Raw genomic sequence first — 21,108 nt, forward strand, 5'->3', positions numbered from 1 at the left:
GTGTGACAATGGTGAGGTGTGCAGTTGGAATGACAGGTGGGTTCAAGGTGGAGGTGGGATTAGATCAAGGATCAGCTCTGAGCCCTTTCTTGTTTGCAATGGTGATGGGCAGGTTGACAGACAAGATCAGGTGGAAGTCTCCGTGGACTATGATGTTTGTGGATGACATTGTGATCTGTAGCAAGAGTAAGGTGCAGGTTGAGGAGAGCCTGGAGAGGTGGAGGTATGCACTGGAGGGAAGAAGAATGGAAGTCAGTGGGAGCAAGACGGAATACCTATGCATGAATGAGAGGGAGGACAGTGGAATGCTGAAGATTCAATTCAATTCAATTCAATTTATTGTCATTAAAAACCATGTGCAGGCACATGTTAAAAATGAAATGAGGGCTGTGGCTTCACCAAACGGTGCAAGACAGACACAGGCAAACACAGCAAACACAATATAAGATATACACACATGCAGACCAAAAGCTAAAAATAAGTTAAAAGAGAGCTGGAGTACAAAATATTTAAAAATATCTACAGACATTCAGTGGGTAGCCAGATGCAAGGAGTAGAGGTGACGAAGGCATATGAGTTTAAATACTTGGGGTCAACTGTCTAAAGTAACGGGGAGTGCAGTAGAGAGGTGAAGAAGAGAGTGCAGGCAGGGTGGAGTGGGTGGAGAAGAGTGTCAGGAGTGATTAATGACAGAAGGGTACCAGCAAGAGTTAAAGGGAAGGTTTACAAGATGGTTGTGAAGACCAGCTATGTTGTGTGGTTTGGAGACAGTGGCACTGACGAAAAGACAGGAGGCGGAGCTGGAGGTGGCAGAGTTGAAGATGCTAAGATTTTCGTTGGGAATGACGAAGAAGGACAGGATTAGGAATGATAATATTAGAGGGACCGCTCAAGTTGGACTGTTTGGAGACAAAGCAAGAGAGGCAAAATTGAGATGGCTTGGACATATGTGGAGGAGAGATGCTGGGTATATTGGGAGAAGGATGGAGCTACCAGGGAAGGGGAAAAGAAGAAGGCTAAAGAGGAGGTTTATGGATGTGGTGAGGGAAGACATGCAGGTGGCTGGTGTGACAGAGGAAGATGCAGAAGACAGGAAGAAATGGAAACAGATGATCCGCTGTGGTGACCCCTAATGGGAGCAGCCAAAAGTAGTAGTAGTAGATTTTAAGGTTAAATTATTACATGATCTTAATTTTTGTGAAATGAGAGCTAAGAAAGACAATTTTCTTTCTTTTACTCAGTGGTGGGAGGTAGGAAAGGCCCAATAGAATTCCACAGTTAGCATTAAGTGAGCTGTACAGAAGTTAAAAGAGGAGATAAGAGACCTGGAAGATGTCTCTGTCTCACAAACTGATCAGTAGAATAATGATCTATTACGCTGCAAAATACAGCAGCTGAACTCCTTCCTGCAAGAGAGAGCTAAAGTAGCTTTAGTCCGAACATGCTTCACCATACTCCAGGACATGGATGCACCAGCCACTTTCCTCTTAAATTTAGAGAAGTCAGTGGTTCAAAAAAACAACAAAAAAAAAACCACAAATGTGCGTCTTCGTCTCTCTAATGGAAAGGTGACCACAGATTCAGCTGAGATGAGGAAACTTCTACACAGACTTGTTCAGGGCAGACATCTGTGATGTGGACTCTGCTGCAGAGCTTCTATGGGGTCTCCCTCAGCTGAGTCCAGAAGAACAGGATACATCGAGCTTGGACATGAGTCTGGATGAACTGACCGCTGCTGTGTCTCAGATGGCATCAGGCAAGGCTCCAGGAATATACGGCTTACCATCAGACTGTTTTATATACTTCTGAAGTGTTTTGGGACAGGATCTTCTGGTCATTTTAAAAATGTTTTAAAAAAGAGATACTTCCAGCTTCCTGTAGGCATGCAGTTCTCTCTCTGCTGCTTAAGAAGGGAGATTTAGCCCTTTTAAAAAGCTGGAGACCAGTAGCTCTTATGTACAGACTATAACATTCTCTCCAAAGTTTTATCACAGACTGAAAATATTTATTGAACTGTTGATTAGTGTAGATCAATCTTATTGTGTTCCAGACATATGTATGTGAGATAGTTTATTTTTAGTGAGAGATGTGTTTTATAGCTGTAAATTTTATAATATAAATGTTGGTATTTTATCTGTTGACCAAGAGAAGGCTTTTAACCATGTAGATCATGGTTTTCTTTTCTCTACTTTGCAGGTATTTGGTGTTGGGGAGGGGTTCCTGTCCTGGATAAAGCTGTTGTATTGTGGTGCATATTGTGTAGTGAAAGTGGGGGGAGGATTAAGCTGTCCTGTGCCAGTTAGGAGAGGGGTCAGGCAGGGCTGTCCTATCTCAGGCCAGTTTTACAGCATCATCGAGCCTCTCCTGTGCAGGTTGAGGAGCAAGCGGAGGGGTCTCACTCTGCCGAGCTAACTCAATCATCAGCATACATGGATGATGTTAATGTGTTTGTCCAGGGAGAAAGAGATGTTCAGGAATCAAAAGAAAGCTTGGTCGTATATGAGAAGGCTTCTTCAGCCAAGGTTAACTGGGGAAAAAGTGAGGCTTGTTTGGTGGGTCAGTGGGGCTTGGGGAGCACTCCTGGTCTTCCTGGGAACCTTAGGTGGGGAGAAAAAGGTATTTAAGTCCTAGGAGTATACTTAGGAAGTGAGGACTTTCAGAGGCAGAACTGGGAGGGAGTGCTGGAGAAGGTGGAAGCCAAGTTGTCTCAATGGAAATGGTTGCTACCACAGCTGTCCTACAGGGGAAGAGCTCTGATAGTTAATAACCTGGTCACCTCATTTTTATGACACAGACTCATTGTTTTAGTGCCACTACCAGGCCTTGTGGGAGAGATGCAGAGGCTCCAGTTGAAATTTTTCTGGTCTGGTCAGCACTGGCTGAGAGCATCGGCCCTGTATCTCCCTGTGGCAGAGGGAGGACAAGGACTTATCCAGAACTGTGGCCTTCAGACTACAGATGGCACAGAGGCAGCTGTGCAGCTACAGTCACTGCTGGTTGCCTCCTGCTCGGCTACTTCTTAGGAAAGCTGGCCAGTCTGGGTTGGATAAACAGCTTTTTCTACTGAGATCATCTGAAGCTGACCTGAGTGGAATTGCACCCTTTTACAACTTGGTGGTTGAAGCCTGGCAGATGCTGAAGGTCACATGAAGTCCTGACCTTAGACCAGGATTGTGGTTTTTTGAGGAGCCAATGTTTTATAATGACTTCCTTACAAATACCACCTTTTCCTCTGCTACAGTATGAACTAAGTTTGTTGAGGCTGGCATCACGAAACTGGGCCATCTTACAAAAACATCAATGGAAACACTTAGTGGCATCACTAATATCAGGTCCTCCAGTGTGCTGAGGATGGTTGTGGAGGAAGTCTGGCAGTCCCTGTCTGGGCCACTGAGAGCGTTTGCCAAAAATCATGCTCTAGCTGACCAATGGAATGATGCCGATGAGTACGTTTTCCCCTCCCCGATCATTGGTCCTGCTTTTGAGTAATGGTGAGGGGGGAGCAGACTGCTTCTTTGCCTGAATACACCAGTGCTGGGTAGTTTCAGCTCTTGTGGGAAGAAGCAGTTTTGTTACAGCTTGTGTGAAGGTACTCCACCTTCGCTGTCTGACTGAAGTCAAGGAGTCGAGGTGGATTGATATTTTTGCTTCAGACTGTACCCCTAAAGGCAGGTGGAGGGTCCTGTAAACCTCCTGTTGAGAAATGGATGGCTGACCTCCAGTGGAGGATTATACATGGAGCAATAGCCACAAACAGACACAGAGCTCACCTGGATCCAAGCACTGGGGAGGAATGTTCTTTCTTTACAAAAAGGGAAACATTAGAGGATTTAGTGGTCTCTTGTCCTTGATTAGTGGACTTATTTAGAGTACTGCAGGAATGGGTGGAAGCTTTGGGAGAGGAATTCTCTGTCCCCTTGTTTGTTATTTTGGCATAAATACGTAGTAAGAAAAAGACTGCTTCTGGTCCTAGTCAATTTTTTGTTTGGAACTGCTAAGCTAGCGATCTGCAAGACCAGGAAGAATAAGATGTTAGGTCAGGGCTGGACTAATGTGGTGCAGAGTATGAAGGGTTTTGTGGCAGCTCTGTCAGGGTTAAGACAGGTTTTATGTTCACTTAGGGAAGATGGTTCCCTTGTTCTTAATTTTTAATTTATTATGGTTGTGTGTGTGTGTGTGTGTGTGTGTGTGTGTGTGTGTGTGTGTGTGTGTGTGTGTGTGTGTGTGTGTGTGTGTGTGTGTGTGTGTGTGTGTGTGTGCATACTTGACAAATGGAGACTGTCAGAGAAAATGCTCCCCAGCTGAAATACTTTGCTATCATCTTGCCTGGGGATGCCTATTTAAAGGATTTATAAACATGGCTCGAATAAGAAACATAGAGAAAGAGAGATCCAGAGGAGGCGAGAAAAAGAGTCAGGAGGAGATACAAAAAACAGAATGAGCGAAAGTAAAGTGGAAAAGACAGGTTGTGCAAGGGAGAGCACAGGAGAGAAAGAACAGGGGATGAAAGTGAGAGAACAAGCTCGAGAGCAGGGGAATAAGAGAGAGGGGGGAGCAGCTTTGTCAGTGTCCATAATCATCATTCACCAAACACCGGAAGACAGTGAGCGAGTGAGAGACTGATCAGACTCGTCACTGCCAATACCTGTCATTGCTAACATGGGGATGGATAATGAGTGGCAAGAAGGGGATCTGTTTGCGCTACCAGTCTGTACAGCATTACATCATGCTCACCATGAGGACACTAGGGAACGATGGAGTGAACACGCGAACACGCTCTAAGATGTAACAAAAAGGTGTGTGTGTGTGTGTGTGTGTGTGTGTGTGTTTAAACGCCTTTTGGGTTTAAAAGGCTGACATTTGGACTGCACACACATTGTCACGAAAGTAAAAAAGCATGCTATCATCTTCTGAAGTATCTAATTGTAAACAACATGTCTTTTTTAATTTGGTATGATGGCATTAATCAGATGTTTTAGATGATGGGATTAATCAGACGTTTTAGATGTACCTGTATTTTATTTACATAAGTTTATATGGACTGATTGGATTCCGCAGTTGGCCTTCTCGGATTAATTTGCTCTCCGTTTCAGGGCCCTTAAACTGGGCTCAGACTACAAGAGTTTTGGGCCGATTTATCACTGAGTCACCCCTCCTGACAATTGGAGGAGAAATCTGGTCTAGGACCTTGGTCGGTACCGATGTTCGGCCCTGATTATCTGGTAATGTGAGGGGTTTAGAGATCCAATCTTAAACTCCCGAACTGCTAACAGACTCATCGGGGTCGCCCCGATAATTTTCAAACATGTTTGATATTTGGGATTTTAAATCTGGACGATTACATCACTACTTTCCAAGCAGGACCTCAATAGCCAATGAGAGAGACAAGTCAAGTCTACAAGGAGACGATAATGACTTTTGAAATGGCGACCGCAAACAAACCCCAAGCTGTTGTACGGATGCGTTGGACAGCTGAGATGGAGGAAAGGCTGGTCGATATGTGGCAAGAACACGACCCTTTTGTTTTTCTCACTGCAAAGCAAGTTGTTGCACCATGTCAGTCTCCATTTTGTTTGCATCTGCTTCCCCATGACATCACGTGAGATCACGTGGGATGATGCATTGCTCCCTATGTAGTGTGTGATGCACCATTATTTTCAAACCCTGTCATGTGTGCATGTTGGAGATTAGAGAGAAGGACGTCAGTGAAGATTCTGCTTATGTGCGTGATGCAACCTTTTTTTTTTGTTGTCTTTTTCTCCCCAATTGTACCCGGCCAATTACCCCACTCTTCCAAGCCGTCCCGGTTGCTGCCCCACCCCCTCTGCCGATCCGGGGAGGGCTGCAGACTCCTACACACCACCTCCGATACATGTGGAGTCGCCAGCCGCTTCTTTTTACCTGACAGTGAGGCGTTTCGCCAGGGGGATGTAGCGCGTGGGAGGAGAATGCTATTCCCCCCAGTTCCCCCTCTCCCCCAAACAGGCACCAGAGGAGGCGCTAGCGCAGTGACCAGGACACATACCCACATCCGGCTTCCCACCCACAGACACGGCCAATTGTGTCTTTAGGGACGCCTGACCAAGCCGGAGGTAACACAGGGATTTGAACTGGCGATCCCCGTGTTGGTCAGCAACAGAATAGACTGCCACGCTACCCCGACCCCATACAACCTTTAAACTCCTGTAGTTTGATCTGGTCCAGGTTTGGAAATCCCACAGAGAAGTTGAGGGATTGTCCAAATTTCTGTTTTCTTCAAGATTAAATAGTCTATCATTGAACACTTCTGATATTTTAAACAGAGAGAGAGTGTACCCTGACACACCCGGGCACATTTTCCCTCCTTCTGTTTTCCTTTAAAGTCTTCGATCTCGTTTTCAGAACGAGTCTCTGTCTGAAATGAAACATTAACCATCAGGAGAAAGTCACACTTATTCTTAACCAGTGAAAGAAATTGCTAAGCAAGTCTAAACAAGTAGGACTGTTGTTGGTGCATGAATCCACCACTTTGATATCGAGCTGAAGTTCTGTTTTGTTATTTGCTGGGATTGGCACTGGTCTGAAAGGGTCTTTGTCCTAGCACAGCACTGCAGCATTGTGGTTAATGACACAGCATTTACCTGGAATCATGTTGGTGTGAAAGTCGTCATAAGCAAAACGAGAACAGGGATGAGATCTGAGGTCATACCCCTCTAGTCGTCTATAATAAGCTTCAGCTGTTTTGAGGAGTATCTTTAAAGACTTCCTGCAAAGAAAATCCAGTCACGGTGTTGGTTAAATTTTCCAAAAGACCTCTGAATAGTGGGGTAAATAATGCCGAATTTGCTTGTAATGCAACATGCATTTGTCATTGTTCCAGACAGTTGCCTTCACTGTGTCTGTACTTCCCAAAGCCCCTTAGATGTGGGCTTTGGGATATTTTTTTGTAGAGTCTTAAGAGGTTAATGGTGCATTAACTTGCATTAAGTGGATTCGACACTTTCGGTATAGCCTATCATTATTTCATCAAACCCACCTTGTGCGTCGCTGTCGTTTACGGGCCATTTTCTGCGCGGTGGGGGTTGATTTGAAAGTGTCCTGCATCCAGAAGCAGACCTCAGATAGTGTGAAAGCTTGGTTGATTTGGACGGTTTTGTGAGCAGTCTTTTTGGCTGTGCTATTGTTGGTGTCCAGTCAGAATTTCATCTGTCTTTGGTGATCATACACTCTCTGCTGTCCGCATCAGAAAGACATTTATTTGGCCAACATTTATGTGGGGTTTTTTTTTCCCCCTGTGTGTACACATCATAAACTCCTATGTATGAGATATACCTTTTCACTGCAGAGTTTCCACTTTTTTTTTTTTTGCCCCTTTTTCCCCTCAATTGTATGCGGCCAATTACCCCACTCTTCTGAGCCGTCCTGGTCGCTGCTCCACCCCCTTTGCCGATCCGGGGAGGGCTGCAGACTACCACATGCCTCCTTCGATACATGTGGAGTCGCCAGCCGCTTCTTTCCACTTGACAGTGAGGAGTTTCACAGGGGGACGTAGCACGTGGAAGGATCACGCTCTTCTCCCCCCCGGTTCCCCCTCCCCCCTGAACAGGCACCCCAGCCGACCAGAGGAGGCGCTAGTGCGGCGACGCATACCCACATCTGGCTTCCCACCCGCAGACACGGCCAATTGTGTCTGTAGGGACGCCTGACCAAGCCGGAGGTAACGCGGGGATTCGAACCGGCGATCCTCGTGTTGGTAAGCAACTGAATAGACTGCCACCCGGATGCCCCCACTTTTTCCTTTTTTCAATCTTGGTTTTTCGGGGCTTCAGTTTCATACAGGAATAATGTAAATTCTGCGAATACACAGAGTTTTCTCTGTGTAAAACGAATGTTAGTAACTTCCGAAGCAATGCTTCAACCAATATGAAATATTGAAATATTGTTCATTTCAGATAAATCACAGTATACATAAATGTTTTTCAATAACTGTGATTTTGCAAGAAGTGTGATAGAGACTCCTCTGTTTAACGTCCCATTTTGCGATGATCTCACAGTGACTTTCTGTGATGAGGTAGGACTGTCTTTCATTTCCTTATTTACACAGAGCCCAGCGCGGCGGGGCAAACAGGGTTTTCCTGTCTCTGTGAAGATAATCGATAAACAGAGCAGCGATAACGGAGGACAGGAGACGTGCAGAATGGAGAGAGAGAGAAGGACCACTTCCTGTTCCGATCTTATCGCGCTCTCTCTCGCATTCTCGCTCTCTTTCTCTCCCTTTTGTGCATTGTCTTTGTCTTTCTCCATCTCTGACTCTATCACAGTCGTTCCCTCCCTTTCTCTCTCTCTGTCTCTATCTCCTCCACTTCATGTCTCTTTATCTTCGTAAATCTCCCCATTTCATAAGCCTGCTCCACCCCCTTGTCACCTTTCTTTCTGTTTACCCTTTGTCTTTATTGGTCTCTCTCTCTCTCTCTCTCTTTCCCTCTGTCCATCTCTGTCTCTCTACTTTGTTCTCCCATGTTATCTTTCTCTCTGTCTTTCCATCTTACTGCTGAGGGATAAAGATGGAGTGTTAGTGTTGAATGTATTCTGGAGAAACTTGACTCGCTCACACAGTGTTACTGAGACAAACAAGCCCTTCTGTGCTAGGTGTGTGTGTGTGCGCACACGCATGCACGCATGCACGTGTGTCTGTTTTTTTCCTCTGTCTATCTTTGTGACCTGGTGAGTCAGTGAGTGAGTGTGTTTGCAAGTTTTGGTGGGTGTCTGTGTGTCGCACGTGTTCATGTGTGCATGTTTCCGTGTCAAGGTTTGTGTGTATCTGGTTGTGTGACGTGTGATTTTGTTGCAGTCTGCGTATATTGCAATGCATACGCGTTTGTCTGTGTGTTTCTGTTTGTGCATCTGTATTTACTTGGTGTGTGTGTGTGTGTGTGTGTGTGTGTGTGTGTGTGTGTGTGTGTGTGTGTGTGTGTGTGTGTGTGTGTGTGTGTGTGTGTGTGTGTGTGTGTGTGTGTGTGTTAGTGTCAGGCCCTCTGTCCTCTGTAAGGCCTGGTGCTGACTCCTGGGTATTTTTTTTTCCGTGTTGTACAGACACATAATGCAACCCTCTGTTCACAGTGTTTTAAAAGTGTTACAATTTGAAGCTTTATGCTCATCAAACACCATGAACACAATGTAACAATAGACCATGTGCAAGTTCTGCCAGGAATACTTGAACTTTCTACTGTTGTTGTGCTTCCTTCAATATAAGCTAAGCTACAAGGAAGAGACATTCAGCTGGAGGTGATTATAGCTTTGTCCTATATTAGAGGGCATATTTTGAAAGGAATTTTGTCATTCTTGATGCCAAAAGAGGCCCTTTTTTCCTCCCCCCCCCCCCCCTCCATAGCCCAGTACCACCTAGAGCAGGGATGGGCAACTTTGATGATAGAGCGGGCCACAAAAACGTTATCCTCACTACCAGAGGGCCAGGTTGTGACCGTGCACTTCCACCAGTGGGATGCTGTAACCCCATCACTCAGTTAACCAATTATCCATCCACCCAGCCATTGTCTTAACCGCTTGTCCTGCTCTCAGGGTTGTGGGGATGCTGGAGCCTATTCCAGCAGTCATTCGGCGGCAGGCGGGGGAGAAACCCTGGACAGGCCGCCAGGCCATCACAGGGCGCACACACACACACACACACACACACACACACACACACACACACACACACACACACACACACACACACACACATTCATTCCTAGGGGCAATTTAGTGTGGCCGATTCACCTGACCTACATGTCTTTGGATGGTGGGAGGAAACCGGAGCCCCCGGAGGAAACCCACGCAGACACGGGGAGAACATGTAAACTCCACATAGAGGACGACCCGGGATGATCCACCAAGGTTGGACTACCCCAGGGCTCAAACCCAGGACCTTGGTGCTGTGAGGCGACCGCGCTAACCACTGTGCCGCCCTTAACCAATTATAGCTACTAATTTCATGAAAAGAATAAAATATATAATGGTAATCAAAGAGACGGTTTCTTAGCCATGTCATCATCTCCAAAAGCTTTAGCCGTCTCTACTGCACATGGCTTCAGTGTTTTGCTGTCTGACAAGGGCTTCTTTGCTTTAGCAAGCTCAGTGGAGACAGCATAAGATGCCTTGAGAGAGGACTCCTGTGCAGACGTGGCTTTGGTAAAAAGGCTCTGCTGTCGGTGTATTTTTTCCTTTTGAGGTCAGTGATGATAGCGGCTCTGGCACCTCCAGTGTACATGCCGTATTTGTTGAAATCCCTCACGGCTGAATTTGTTTCCGGGCACACTAAACTCATAGGTTTGCCTTTGAATTATGCAAAAAGACATTGCTTCCCATCTCGCCTGGAAGACAAGGTTCTCTAGGTCAAGTTTTCTTGTTTTTTGCCGCTCGTGTCTCTCCTCATTGCATGTCATTGCGGAAGAGGCCCGCCGAGACCATGTGCAAGCAGTTGCTTGCTTACGGGCCTCTTGTGTTTTGAGGGAGCGCCCTCTATCAGTGGACAGTATAATTACAATTGAGATCCCGTTCAGATGTGGTCAAATGGCCCGCTTGCTTCCACGCCTGTGAAGCCAACTATTTATTGATATCTGGAAATTGACCTACGGGCCATACTGAGGGAGGATGGGGGACAAATGCGGCCCACAGCCCACCAGTAGCCCATGTCTGACCTAAAGTAAAACAGTGTCTGTGGAATCCATGATACGGTCACTTGTTTCACCAAACTCAGGCTTTCTGGCGAAGGACAGGCTCAGTGCTACACTTCTATGCATGTTAGGTTATAAAAGGCCTTTTGTAAATCTTTGAGCTTGTACAGGAACAAACATGACAGCCTACAGTGACCTGCTCAGTCACCTTATTCAAGGAAAAAGTCAGTGAAGGAAGTCATTCACATAACCAATGCAAATAGAGATAATGTATAAATTATTTCTCTGAGCACTTAGTTAGCAGGAGTAACTTTAATTTATGTCCTGCATCATCGTAAACAAAGAGTTTTACTTTAATGGATCTGCATTGTGTCTTTGCAATTATTTTGGTCTTGCACTTTTGTCCTACCTGTTCCGCGGTTATTGTTGTGTTGACTGTTGTGATGTTGCACTAGTGTGCTTCTGTCATTGCACACCTCAGTCAAAGTCACCTGTTTATTGTTGCCAGATGTTAACTGTTATTTAATGTTATACCTATGAGGAAAAAAAAATGTCGTTTCATTTGTACAGTTGTGTGCTGACTGAAACAACACTGAACAGACAAATTGTAGATGATGTCGGTGTGAGCTTGTTGCTTTGAACTACGGGCTACAGTATCACACCATGTAGTAGGTATTAGTGTGTTGGTTGTCTATATTCGAATTATTCCCTCTACAGTGTAATCCATCCATCCATCCATCCATTATCTAAGCCGCTTATCCCAATCGGGGTCGCGGGAATGCTGGAGCCAGTCCCGGCAGTCATTGGGCGGCAGGCAGGGAGACACCCTGGACAAGCCGCCAGACCATCACAGGGCCCACACACACACACATTCACACCTAGGGAAAATTTAGTATGGCCGAGTCCCCTGACCCACATGTCTTTGGACTGTGGGAGGAAACCGGAGCACCCTGAGGAAACCCACGCAGACACGGGGAGAACATGCAAACTCCACACAGAGCATAACCTTTAAAGTGTGATTTAACACTAAATTGCATTTTTTGAACTGAGGACATGTCTACCCACCTCCTACCTGATGCAGAGACTAAAAAGAATTTACAAACGGTCAGATTCAGAGATGCATCGCCACCTCCCCTGTTTTAGAGACACACACCCCCTTCTCCCTTCCCCACAAGATTAGCGTTTTTCAGAAGTGTGTACTGGATAAAGATGAGCTGAATCCATGGATTACATTACCCTTTACTGTGAAGGGCAATGTTCACTTGCCAGCTACTTCTACTTTGCGCTTAGAACAGTAATTTATGATTTTTCTGGCATTTCATGTCTTTCTGCAGTCAGTGATGGTTGCATAGCTCTTTTGCTGCTCTTCTCTATTTCTCTCTCTCTCGCTCTCTTTCTGGTGAAGTTGCCAGGGTGACGGTTGGCACCCGAGAACAATCATCAGGCTGTAGTGGGAGCTTTCGCCCTAGCAACAGGACACACAAACTCTTTCTCTCACACACATACAAACACGTGCATGCGCGCGCACACACACACACACACACACAGAAGGCTGGTCTTAGCCTTGCCCCACTGCCAGTGCATTCCTTCCCTGGAGTTCTTAGCACCGCTGCCTAGCATAGCGTAGCTTAGCACAGGCGATCACGTCAGCCATTGCACGATGCCATTTGCTGCCTCTCTTCAGCTTTGGACAGTGAAGCCTCCGGAAGCGATAAGGCTTTGCAACTGTTGGTTTTCTGTAATGTCACCTTGCGGTAAAAGCTTTCATAATGTGTTTTACCAAGCCAGCGCCTCCCATAGCAGAGCATATCTTAGCATAGTCTAGCATTAGCTGGCTTATTGCCTCATATAGCTAGATTGGCATGAGCTGCGTTAGCTGTAGCCAAACCAGTTTCATGCCAAACAAGTAGGAGAAGCTCAGGAGATTGTGTCTTAACAGGAGGCAGACTCAATGATAAACCTATCCCTCCTTATAATTAAACGTGTAATCGATGAACTGGCTTTTACATTTTGAAATTAAAATGCATTAAGATTTTAATGTAGTACTATCCCCGCGACCCTGAGAGCAGGATAAGCGGTTCGGATAATGGATGGATGGATTACTCCACTATCTCCACTATCATAAATAAAATAACTTTTTTTCTTAACTTTTCTTTTGTCCCTTAAGTACACCAGTTATTGAATTGCTCAGCTCAAATCAATAAGAATATACTCATAATACCCTGCAAATTGACTTGACCTTTTCCCACTCAGGGAAAACAGCTTCAGTCTGAATGTCAGAATTTGGGATTTTGCACATTTAATAGTCTACAATATTGTAAGGACATTGAAAATACAGAAGGAAGAAGGACAAAGCAGCAGACTAGTCAGGAAATCTCAAGGTAAACACCGTGTGAAAATCAATGGTCAATTTTTCATTTTGCATGTCTTACAGGTTTAATTCCTTCCTTCCTCCTCTGTTCCCTTCCTTCGTTCACCAATTCTAACCCCTCCCACCTTCCACCTCCTCCTCAACTACCTTCATTTCCTCTGCCATTTCCTCATAACATTACCCCACCCCACCCCTGTCACTATCTCTCTCTTTCTCTCTCCGTCTCCCTCTCCCTCCCTCCCTCTCCCTCCCTCCCTCTCTCTCTTTCTCACCTATTTCTTCCCTCGGCATTCTCTTGTCTCCACCAGACATGCTGCGTCATGGAAACAATCAACTTGGTTTGTGTGTGCGTGTGGGGTGTATGTGTGTGAGGTGGGGGCGGGGGGGTAGCTTGTGTTAAACACACCCTAACAGCACCTCCTGCTGTCCTGTTTGGCATCTTACTCCAGGGACTGTACCTCTTAGGAGGCAAGAGGAGAGAAAATAAACGAAGGATTGGATGGAGAATAGCAGGAGGAAAGAGGCGGGGCTCTCAAATTTTAGCCGAGATCAGCCGGGGGCAGAAAGCATCATTTCTGCCTGTGCCTGTCCTAAATATAAACAAGGGCCAAAACATGATGTTGTGAAGCTATACATCTCTGCGTTGTGACACAAGAGAAGACGTTTCTGTGTGGCGGTGGCTCACGAAGGCTCACGTCAACCCACAGCTCCAAAACTGAAACGCAGACAAACAAAAATCTGTACTTGCCTGTCTAGACTTGGTTTCACTACATAGTAAGATGGTGACGCTGTGGTTTTCATATATAAATCATGGTCATAGCTGCACTTTCTGTGCGACATGATACTGAGAAGGATTTGAGATACAGTCGTATTTGTTGTTTGGGTAACCCTTCCTTTTACAATCCCCTAATTGTACCTGGTAAATATATGGGGATTACTAAGTATTTACTCAGTAACTATGTGGTAAATATGGTATATTATTGAGTAACTGCCACTGTACCACATGCCTCCTCCGATACATGTGGAGTCGCCAGCCACTTCTTTTCACCTGACAGTGTGGGGTTTCACCAGCGGGACGTAGTGCGTTGGAGGATTACACTATTTCTCTCCAGTTCCCCCTCCCCCCAAAACAGGCGCCCCCAACTGACTGACCACAGCAGGCGCTAGTGCAGCGAACAGGACACATACCCACATCTGGCTTCCCACCCACAAACATGGCCAGTTGTGTCTGTAGGGACACCCGACCAAGTCGGAGGTAACGCGGGGATTCGAACTGGCGATCCCTGTGTTGGTGGGCAACGGAATAGACCGCTATGCTACCCAGATGCCCCAAATATTTAAACTCTTAAAAACAAATACATTTGCCCCACTTATGTTCTTTGCACATACCCTATTCAAAGTTACTGCGAAAATAACTATTTCTTACATTGTTGATGAAGACCTGGTCGACTGCTCTTTCTTTCTTTCTTTCTTTTTGAAGGACTCATTTGTTAACTGTTTTGCACTTGCACATTGACGTAATAAATTGCATCTGATGAAGTGCCTCACTATTTGAGTAGTTTTTGCGAGATACTTGTTTTTTTTTTTTTTTTTTTCCTTTTTCTCCCCATTGTATCCGGCCAATTAGCCCACTCTTCCGAGCCATCCCAGTCACTGCTCCGCCCCCTCTGCCGATCCAGGGAGGGCTGCACACTACCACGTCTCCTCTGATACATGTGGAGTCATCAGCCACTTCTTTTCACCTGACAGTGAGGAGTTTCACCAGGGGGACGTAGCGTGTGGGAGGATCACGCTATTCCCCCCAGTTCCCCCTCCCCCCAAACAGGCACCTCGACCGACCAGGGGAGGTGCTGCTGCAGTGACCAGGACACATACCCACATCCGGCTTCCCTCCTGCAGACACGGCCAGTTGTGTCTGTAGAGACGCCCGACCAAGCCGGAGGTAACACGGGGATTCGAACCGGAGATCCTTGTGTTGGTAGGCAACAAATAGACCGCTACGCTACCCGGACACCCGCGAGATACTTTTTTACTCTTACCATAGTTGTTATTTTTATAAGTACTTTTCCTTCTACTTCAGTAAACGTTACTATAAAGTAACTTTACCTTTATTTGAGTACTGTTTTTGTTTACTCTACCCACCACTGTTTATAGGCCATATCGCCTAGCCCTAAAACAAACACAAACCATCTGTCCGAGTCTGTCTCACGTTCAGCTGTGCAAGTCTTTACCTCTCCTCTTCAAATGCCACCATCTTCCCTGTGTTGTGTTTGTTTGTGTGTGTGTGTGTGTGTGTGTGTGTGTGTGTGTGTGTGTGTGTGTGTGTGTGTGTGTGTGTGTGCATGTGTGTGCATATGTGGAAAAACCAAAATGTCACAGACAGATGCGTAGGAGTTTGGCAGCCCATAATGACAGAAGGGGAGCCACACAAATCTCCAAATTACACGCAAACACACACACACACACACACACACACACACACACACACACACACAATGGGAGCAGCAACCCCTTTCATACACATCAGAATCATGTTAATTGGCCATGTGGGTTTGCACATACATGGAATTTGACTCTGGTTTCATGGCTGTCAGTGTACTTAACATAGAATAACAGCACTACAACACAACAGACATGTATAAATGCATACAAGCTCTAACAGGAACACACCGCACATACCCACATCACACGCTCCAACACCGTGATAAAATCAAGTTACTGCCAAGCAGAGTGTGAAGGATGCATCTGTGGCACCGTGACAGGAGAAAGGATCTCCGTTGTTAACGCGGGTTTGTGTATGTTCATGACTGATGATCCAATAGAGGTGCTGTGCTTCGATTTAGGTCTTTATCCTCCTATACTGTAGACCTCGGTCACATGCCTAAAGTGTTCCCCTGTATTTAAAGCTTCAAGCCTGAACTGAAGATTAACATGCAAAAATGTTTTGGACACCTTCCATCCCTGGCCTATTGAGACAATAGCCAATCCACAAACATCCATATTATGCTTTTGTAGTTTCCCATTTTAATGGTTACTGTCTGGTACTATTTTCCCACGTGAATTATACAGTGTGTTGCATTTTGCCTCTTCTCCATAGCATCTGAATATACAAGAAGACAGGTTGCATCTAGTGTGAAGAGGAAACCAGGTTGTTGTTGCTAAAAAGCAGATATGGCAGACCAAACTTAGAGAAGACTTGAAACAAAAAAAATTACAATATAGAAAACCTAAACCCACACTCAACCTCTTTTTTTTTGCGGTGGGAAAAGCACCGACACTACGCTGGTGACTATTTTATTTGGAAGGGATCTCTGGGATTTGAACTGGTCAAACACCAATGAAATTACTATTATCACCATTGGACAAACAACGAAAACAACAACAGACTGAAGGATTGTGCTCAGAAATGTAATGTAGTGGGGCATTCTGGTGGCGTGGCAGTCTATTCCGTTGCATACGAACACGGGGATTGGCGGTTTGAATCCCCGTGTTACCTCCAGCTTGGTTGGGCATCCGTACATTCACAATTGGCCGTGTCTGCGGGCGGGAAGCCGGATGTGGGTATATGTCCTGATTGCTGCACCAGCGCCTCCTCTGGTCAGTTGGACACCTGTTTGGGGGCTGAGGGGAATAGCGTGATCCTCCCACGTGCTACAGCCCTCTGTCAAAACTCCTCATTGTCAGGTGAAAAGAAGCGGCTGGCGACTCCACATGTATCGGAGGAGGCATGTGGTAGTCTTCAGCCCTCCCCAGATCGGCAGAGGGGCTGGAGCAGCAACCGGCATGGCTCAGAAGAGTGGGATAATTGGCCAAGTACAATTCAGAGAAAAGGGGGGGGGGATCCACAAAAAACCCCACTTTATCTAATCACATGATTTACATCTGTCCAGCCTTCTTTGATTCTGTCACAGCTAATTGTAGTAGCGTGCCACTGTTCTACATTCACCGTTTAAGTTTCCATGTTTCTTGTGACTAAAAGGTTTTTTAGCGCTAACCCCTAAATAAGACGGAAAATATTCACTCAGTGGGTTCATGAGTAAAGCACTTCCTGGGGGTTGATATCTGCCGGGGCGCCCCTGAGCAAGCTGCTCATCCTGAAACTGCTGCTCTGAAAGGGCTCAGTGACCTTTGAGTTGGACACTTGGTGAACTGCTGGGTTTGAATGTGTGTAACTGAATGAGTGTGAAGCAGGATGTGGTTTAAAAAAAGGAGCATGATCAGCAGATCTGCCTTGTGAAAAAATAAAAATGGATAAAATACTCGTGACCATCTCAACAGTTGAATGTTAAACCTGCAAAAAGTTTCATTGGTCCAGTTTTAAAGAGGTCATTAGAATAAGAATTAAACATTCATCTGCACTCTGTGACTTGTGCTCTGACCACACAGTTTTAAAACAAATACACTGAAAAAGGACTTGGTCCCAGCCCTGCTATTATCAAATTCTGTGGCTGGAATTTTAGCTGGCTTACATGGTATTGAAATTCTGCAAGGCTGTGGCCTACTTCTTCTGTTTATGAAATAAGAGCATCGCTCATTCCGTCTCCCTTTCTTTTATCCCTATTTCCCCGTTTCTCTCCCTCTTCATCACTCCCATGTATCCGCTCCTCACTTTCTGTCGCCAAAATCTCTTCCCTGCCGACCATGTCTTCCCTAAATCTTGATCTGTTCCCCACTCACCCCTACCTGCTCACCTCCCACTTTCCCCTGTCCCTCACCCACCCCCAGGTATCTCCAAGTCTTTCCCATTGGGCAACCCTCTGTTTGACAGCTGGCTGGCTAAGTCGGTTCAAATCACCGCTAACGACATGCTGAGCCAGTGGGCTCTGAGCACCCAGCACCAAGACAAGAGCGCCAGTCTGCTCTCGGATCAGGTAGGCATCCAGTCACAGGAACCCAGTACCCAGTTCAATAAGTTTTTGTGTCCATTTTACCTTTGTTGAAAAAAATGTATAGCCATATTTTTTTGTATTGTTTTCAGTGGAAAGGTTTAGGTGATCTAGACTCAATGCTGGGACGCCATTTCTTTTTAGTGCCCAGCGCTGTGAACTCTCCCCACCTTTTTCCAGATCTGAAGCAACTGTGCTGACCAATAATGATGGCGGCAGGGCGGAATGCAAAAGGAAGCTGAATCGATATTTTGTTTGTCAGAGCAGAATGGAAAAACAAAAACAAATGGAACAGAAATGAAAAAAAAATTGTAGTAAACCACATTTTATTTGACATTGTATCTTCAGATTATCATGATATTAATAAAAAGAAAGCAGTTTGGGCAATTTTTTTTTCCCCAGATTTTTTCTCCCCAATAGTATCCGGCCAATTACCCCACTTTTCCGAGCCATCCCGGTCACTGCTCTACTCCCTTCTGCCAATCCAGGGAGGGCTGCAGACTACCACATGCCTCCTCTGATACATGTGGAGTTGCCAGCCGCTTCTTTTCACCTGACAGTGAGGAGTTTCACCAGGGGGACATAGCACATGGGAGAATCATGCTACCCCCCCCAAGTTTCCCCTCCCCCAGTTTCCCCTCCCCCTGACCGACCAGAGGAGGCGCTAGTGCAGTGACCAGGACGCGTACCCACATCCGGCTTCCCACCCGCAGACACAGCCAATTGTGTCTGTAAGGACGCCCAACCAAGCCGGAGGTAACATGGGGATTCAAACCGAATAGACCGCCACGCCACCCAAACACCTCTACCGTTTACGCACCTTGCTCGAGGCTGTAAAAGTGTTAGTTTTGATCCAGTAACAGGGTGCATATACATTTAAAGGTTACCTGGTGATATAGTAAAGGGTCAAGTGCTTGTTTTGTAATACAGTCCGGAATAAATGTTGGCAACATGAATAATTTGGCATGAAGTAGAACTTCTCCAAGACTGTGCTCAGATGTCATACTTGAGAAAGGACACTTAACTTCTCTCCACCCTGTCAGGTTTTCGACACCAGAGGACAACAGGAAGGTCCAGGTTTTCTGAACAACTTGTTCACATACCGTACCAGAAGCCTTCTGAAACATAGTGTTGTTCTCAGTCAGATCAAAGCATGTAGGCGAGAACCCCTGCCAATGACAGTCCCATTAATTAGGTTTGCATGTTTTAAGTTGGAATCTGGTTTTGGCTTACCCAACTGCCCCCTTGATGTTCATATTACTGTCAGTCAAGCAAAGGTACCAGCCGATGATTATTTGGAGTTGAACTGTACTTTGGCTGACCCTCAGTTATTCCCTTCAGGAATGTTCTCTGTTTGTGTATTGATTGGCAGGGGGTCCAGAACAGAACAAATGGCACAACCCACATGTTCGGGGATGTGTCCAGGAACCAAAAGAAAAATAGCCACTTTTTTTCATTAGAGGTGAATAGGAGGAGTGTGTAAACGGAAAACCTGATATCCTGGCTGAAAAACGGACCAGAGAAAATTAAATCTGAAGTTGTTATCTAACTGAACCTTTTTCTCATTTCTTTTCTCTAACCTTTTCTGCTCTTCACTCCTCGTTTCTCTTCTTTTCTTTTGTCCTTCTGAATCGATCCTTTGCTTTCCTCCTCTTTTCTTATGTATCGCTCTGTCTCCCCTCTGATCTGCTCTCCTCTCCATTTTCACACCACTCCCCTCCCCACCTTTTCTCCCCTCCACCCTCCTCTTCTTGTCCTCTCTCCTTCTCTGCCCTCTCCCACCCCCTCCTCTCTTCTACCTTCCTCCCCTTCTGCACTGCTCCCCTCTCCTTCTCCAGCTTCTCCAGGGGGAGGAGAGTCTGCTGAATTTGATGATGGAAAACTCCATGCAGTCTGCCTGGAAGACCCCGCAGCTGGGCCGCAAACCACGGGGTGGCAGCAAGCCCCGCACCCGCGGGCACACCAACTCTGTCACCGGCCCTGCCCCGCCCCGCACCCCCTCTGCCGCTGCCTCCGCCTCATCCGGCCGCAGGGAGAGCGCTTCCGAGGAGGACGGGCCCGGTATCACAGGCAACAGAGCAGAGAGGTCAAAGGGCTCCTCCAAAGCCCAGCACCACCGCCACCACCTTCACCATCCCCCCACAAGACGCTCCGACTCACAGAGGGACCCACCACCGCAGCCCCCCATTTCCAAGATGGATTCCTGTCACATCTCGGAGGACCACCGGCCTTGGGAACGCATCTACATGGGGAACGGAACCGGGGCAGGGTCCACCATGCTGATACCCAGCCTTGCTGCCGCCTCCTCCACACTTCTACCCGCCAGTCCTGGACTGGGCGCCATGTCGCCTGAGACGAGGGGTGTCCCCAGGACTGGAGCCCTGCGGCTACGCCTATCGCGTCAGGGTAAATCCCGGGGAAGGAATGGAGTCGAAGGCGTAGTGGGGGCCGAGTCTAAGGACCACCCTGAGAGAGACCCGCCCCTCCCAGCAAAAGAGGCTTCCCTGTTGGATGCTGCGGAGACAGACGGGTACTTCTCGGACGGGGAGCTGAGTGACTCAGATACACGCTCCCACGGACGCAAACTCCGCCTGCCACCGTTGCATTCTGGGAACGAGGACCTGCTGAGGAGGAGCGTGCTGGCATCATAGAGAAACTGAGACTTTCCGACACCTACACAGACACACACACACACAAACACACAATTATAGTCAACTTTGATGCATACACACTTAGCAATGGATCCCACTGGCTGACTGTCTGTGCCCAGTATGTGACATACAAATAATCACAGTCTCTCTCTTGGCTTGTTGGCGTTAATCATCCAAATCCCCATTATATTTACCAGTGGAATATCTCATTAGTCTTTCAACCCTGGCCTGTTTTGTGTTTCGGGGGTAATTTGAATGTAGCTACTAGCTCATCACATAGGTACCCCACCAAACCATAGTTTCTCTTTAGCTCACTGAAAGATGCTGTACATCAGACAAGAAAATAGGGGATAGACATCACCTTTAGTTTTTTTTTTTCAGTTTTTTTTTTCCTTTTTCCTTTTTTGCTTTAGGTGTTGAAGTATCCATTTCTAGCAGCCTTTTGTTGTCTTCAACAACCGCTGGAACTGGGGATGAATACTTTGGGGCATTATGGTCCAAGCAGGTGTCAGGGTCGTCTTTCTTCATGGCCTTTTTGGCCAAGACGC

At 46.4% G+C, this 21,108-nt stretch overlaps 1 protein-coding gene across 1 annotated transcript in view; it reads left to right on the top strand.

Moving 5' to 3' along the window:
• jade2 (jade family PHD finger 2) overlaps positions 1 to 20,560 on the top strand; it is a 139,590-nt gene extending 119,030 nt beyond the window's left edge. Inside the window, exons 10-11 of the mRNA XM_056284300.1 lie at positions 17,749 to 17,894; positions 19,748 to 20,560. Of these exons, the coding sequence (XP_056140275.1) occupies positions 17,749 to 17,894; positions 19,748 to 20,560 (959 nt within the window). The remainder of the gene's footprint in view (positions 1 to 17,748; positions 17,895 to 19,747) is intronic.
• The last annotated feature ends 548 nt before the right edge of the window (positions 20,561 to 21,108 follow it).

Source organism: Lampris incognitus, chromosome 8 (genome assembly GCF_029633865.1).
Source record: "Lampris incognitus isolate fLamInc1 chromosome 8, fLamInc1.hap2, whole genome shotgun sequence".
Taxonomy (NCBI): Eukaryota; Metazoa; Chordata; class Actinopteri; order Lampriformes; family Lampridae; genus Lampris; species Lampris incognitus.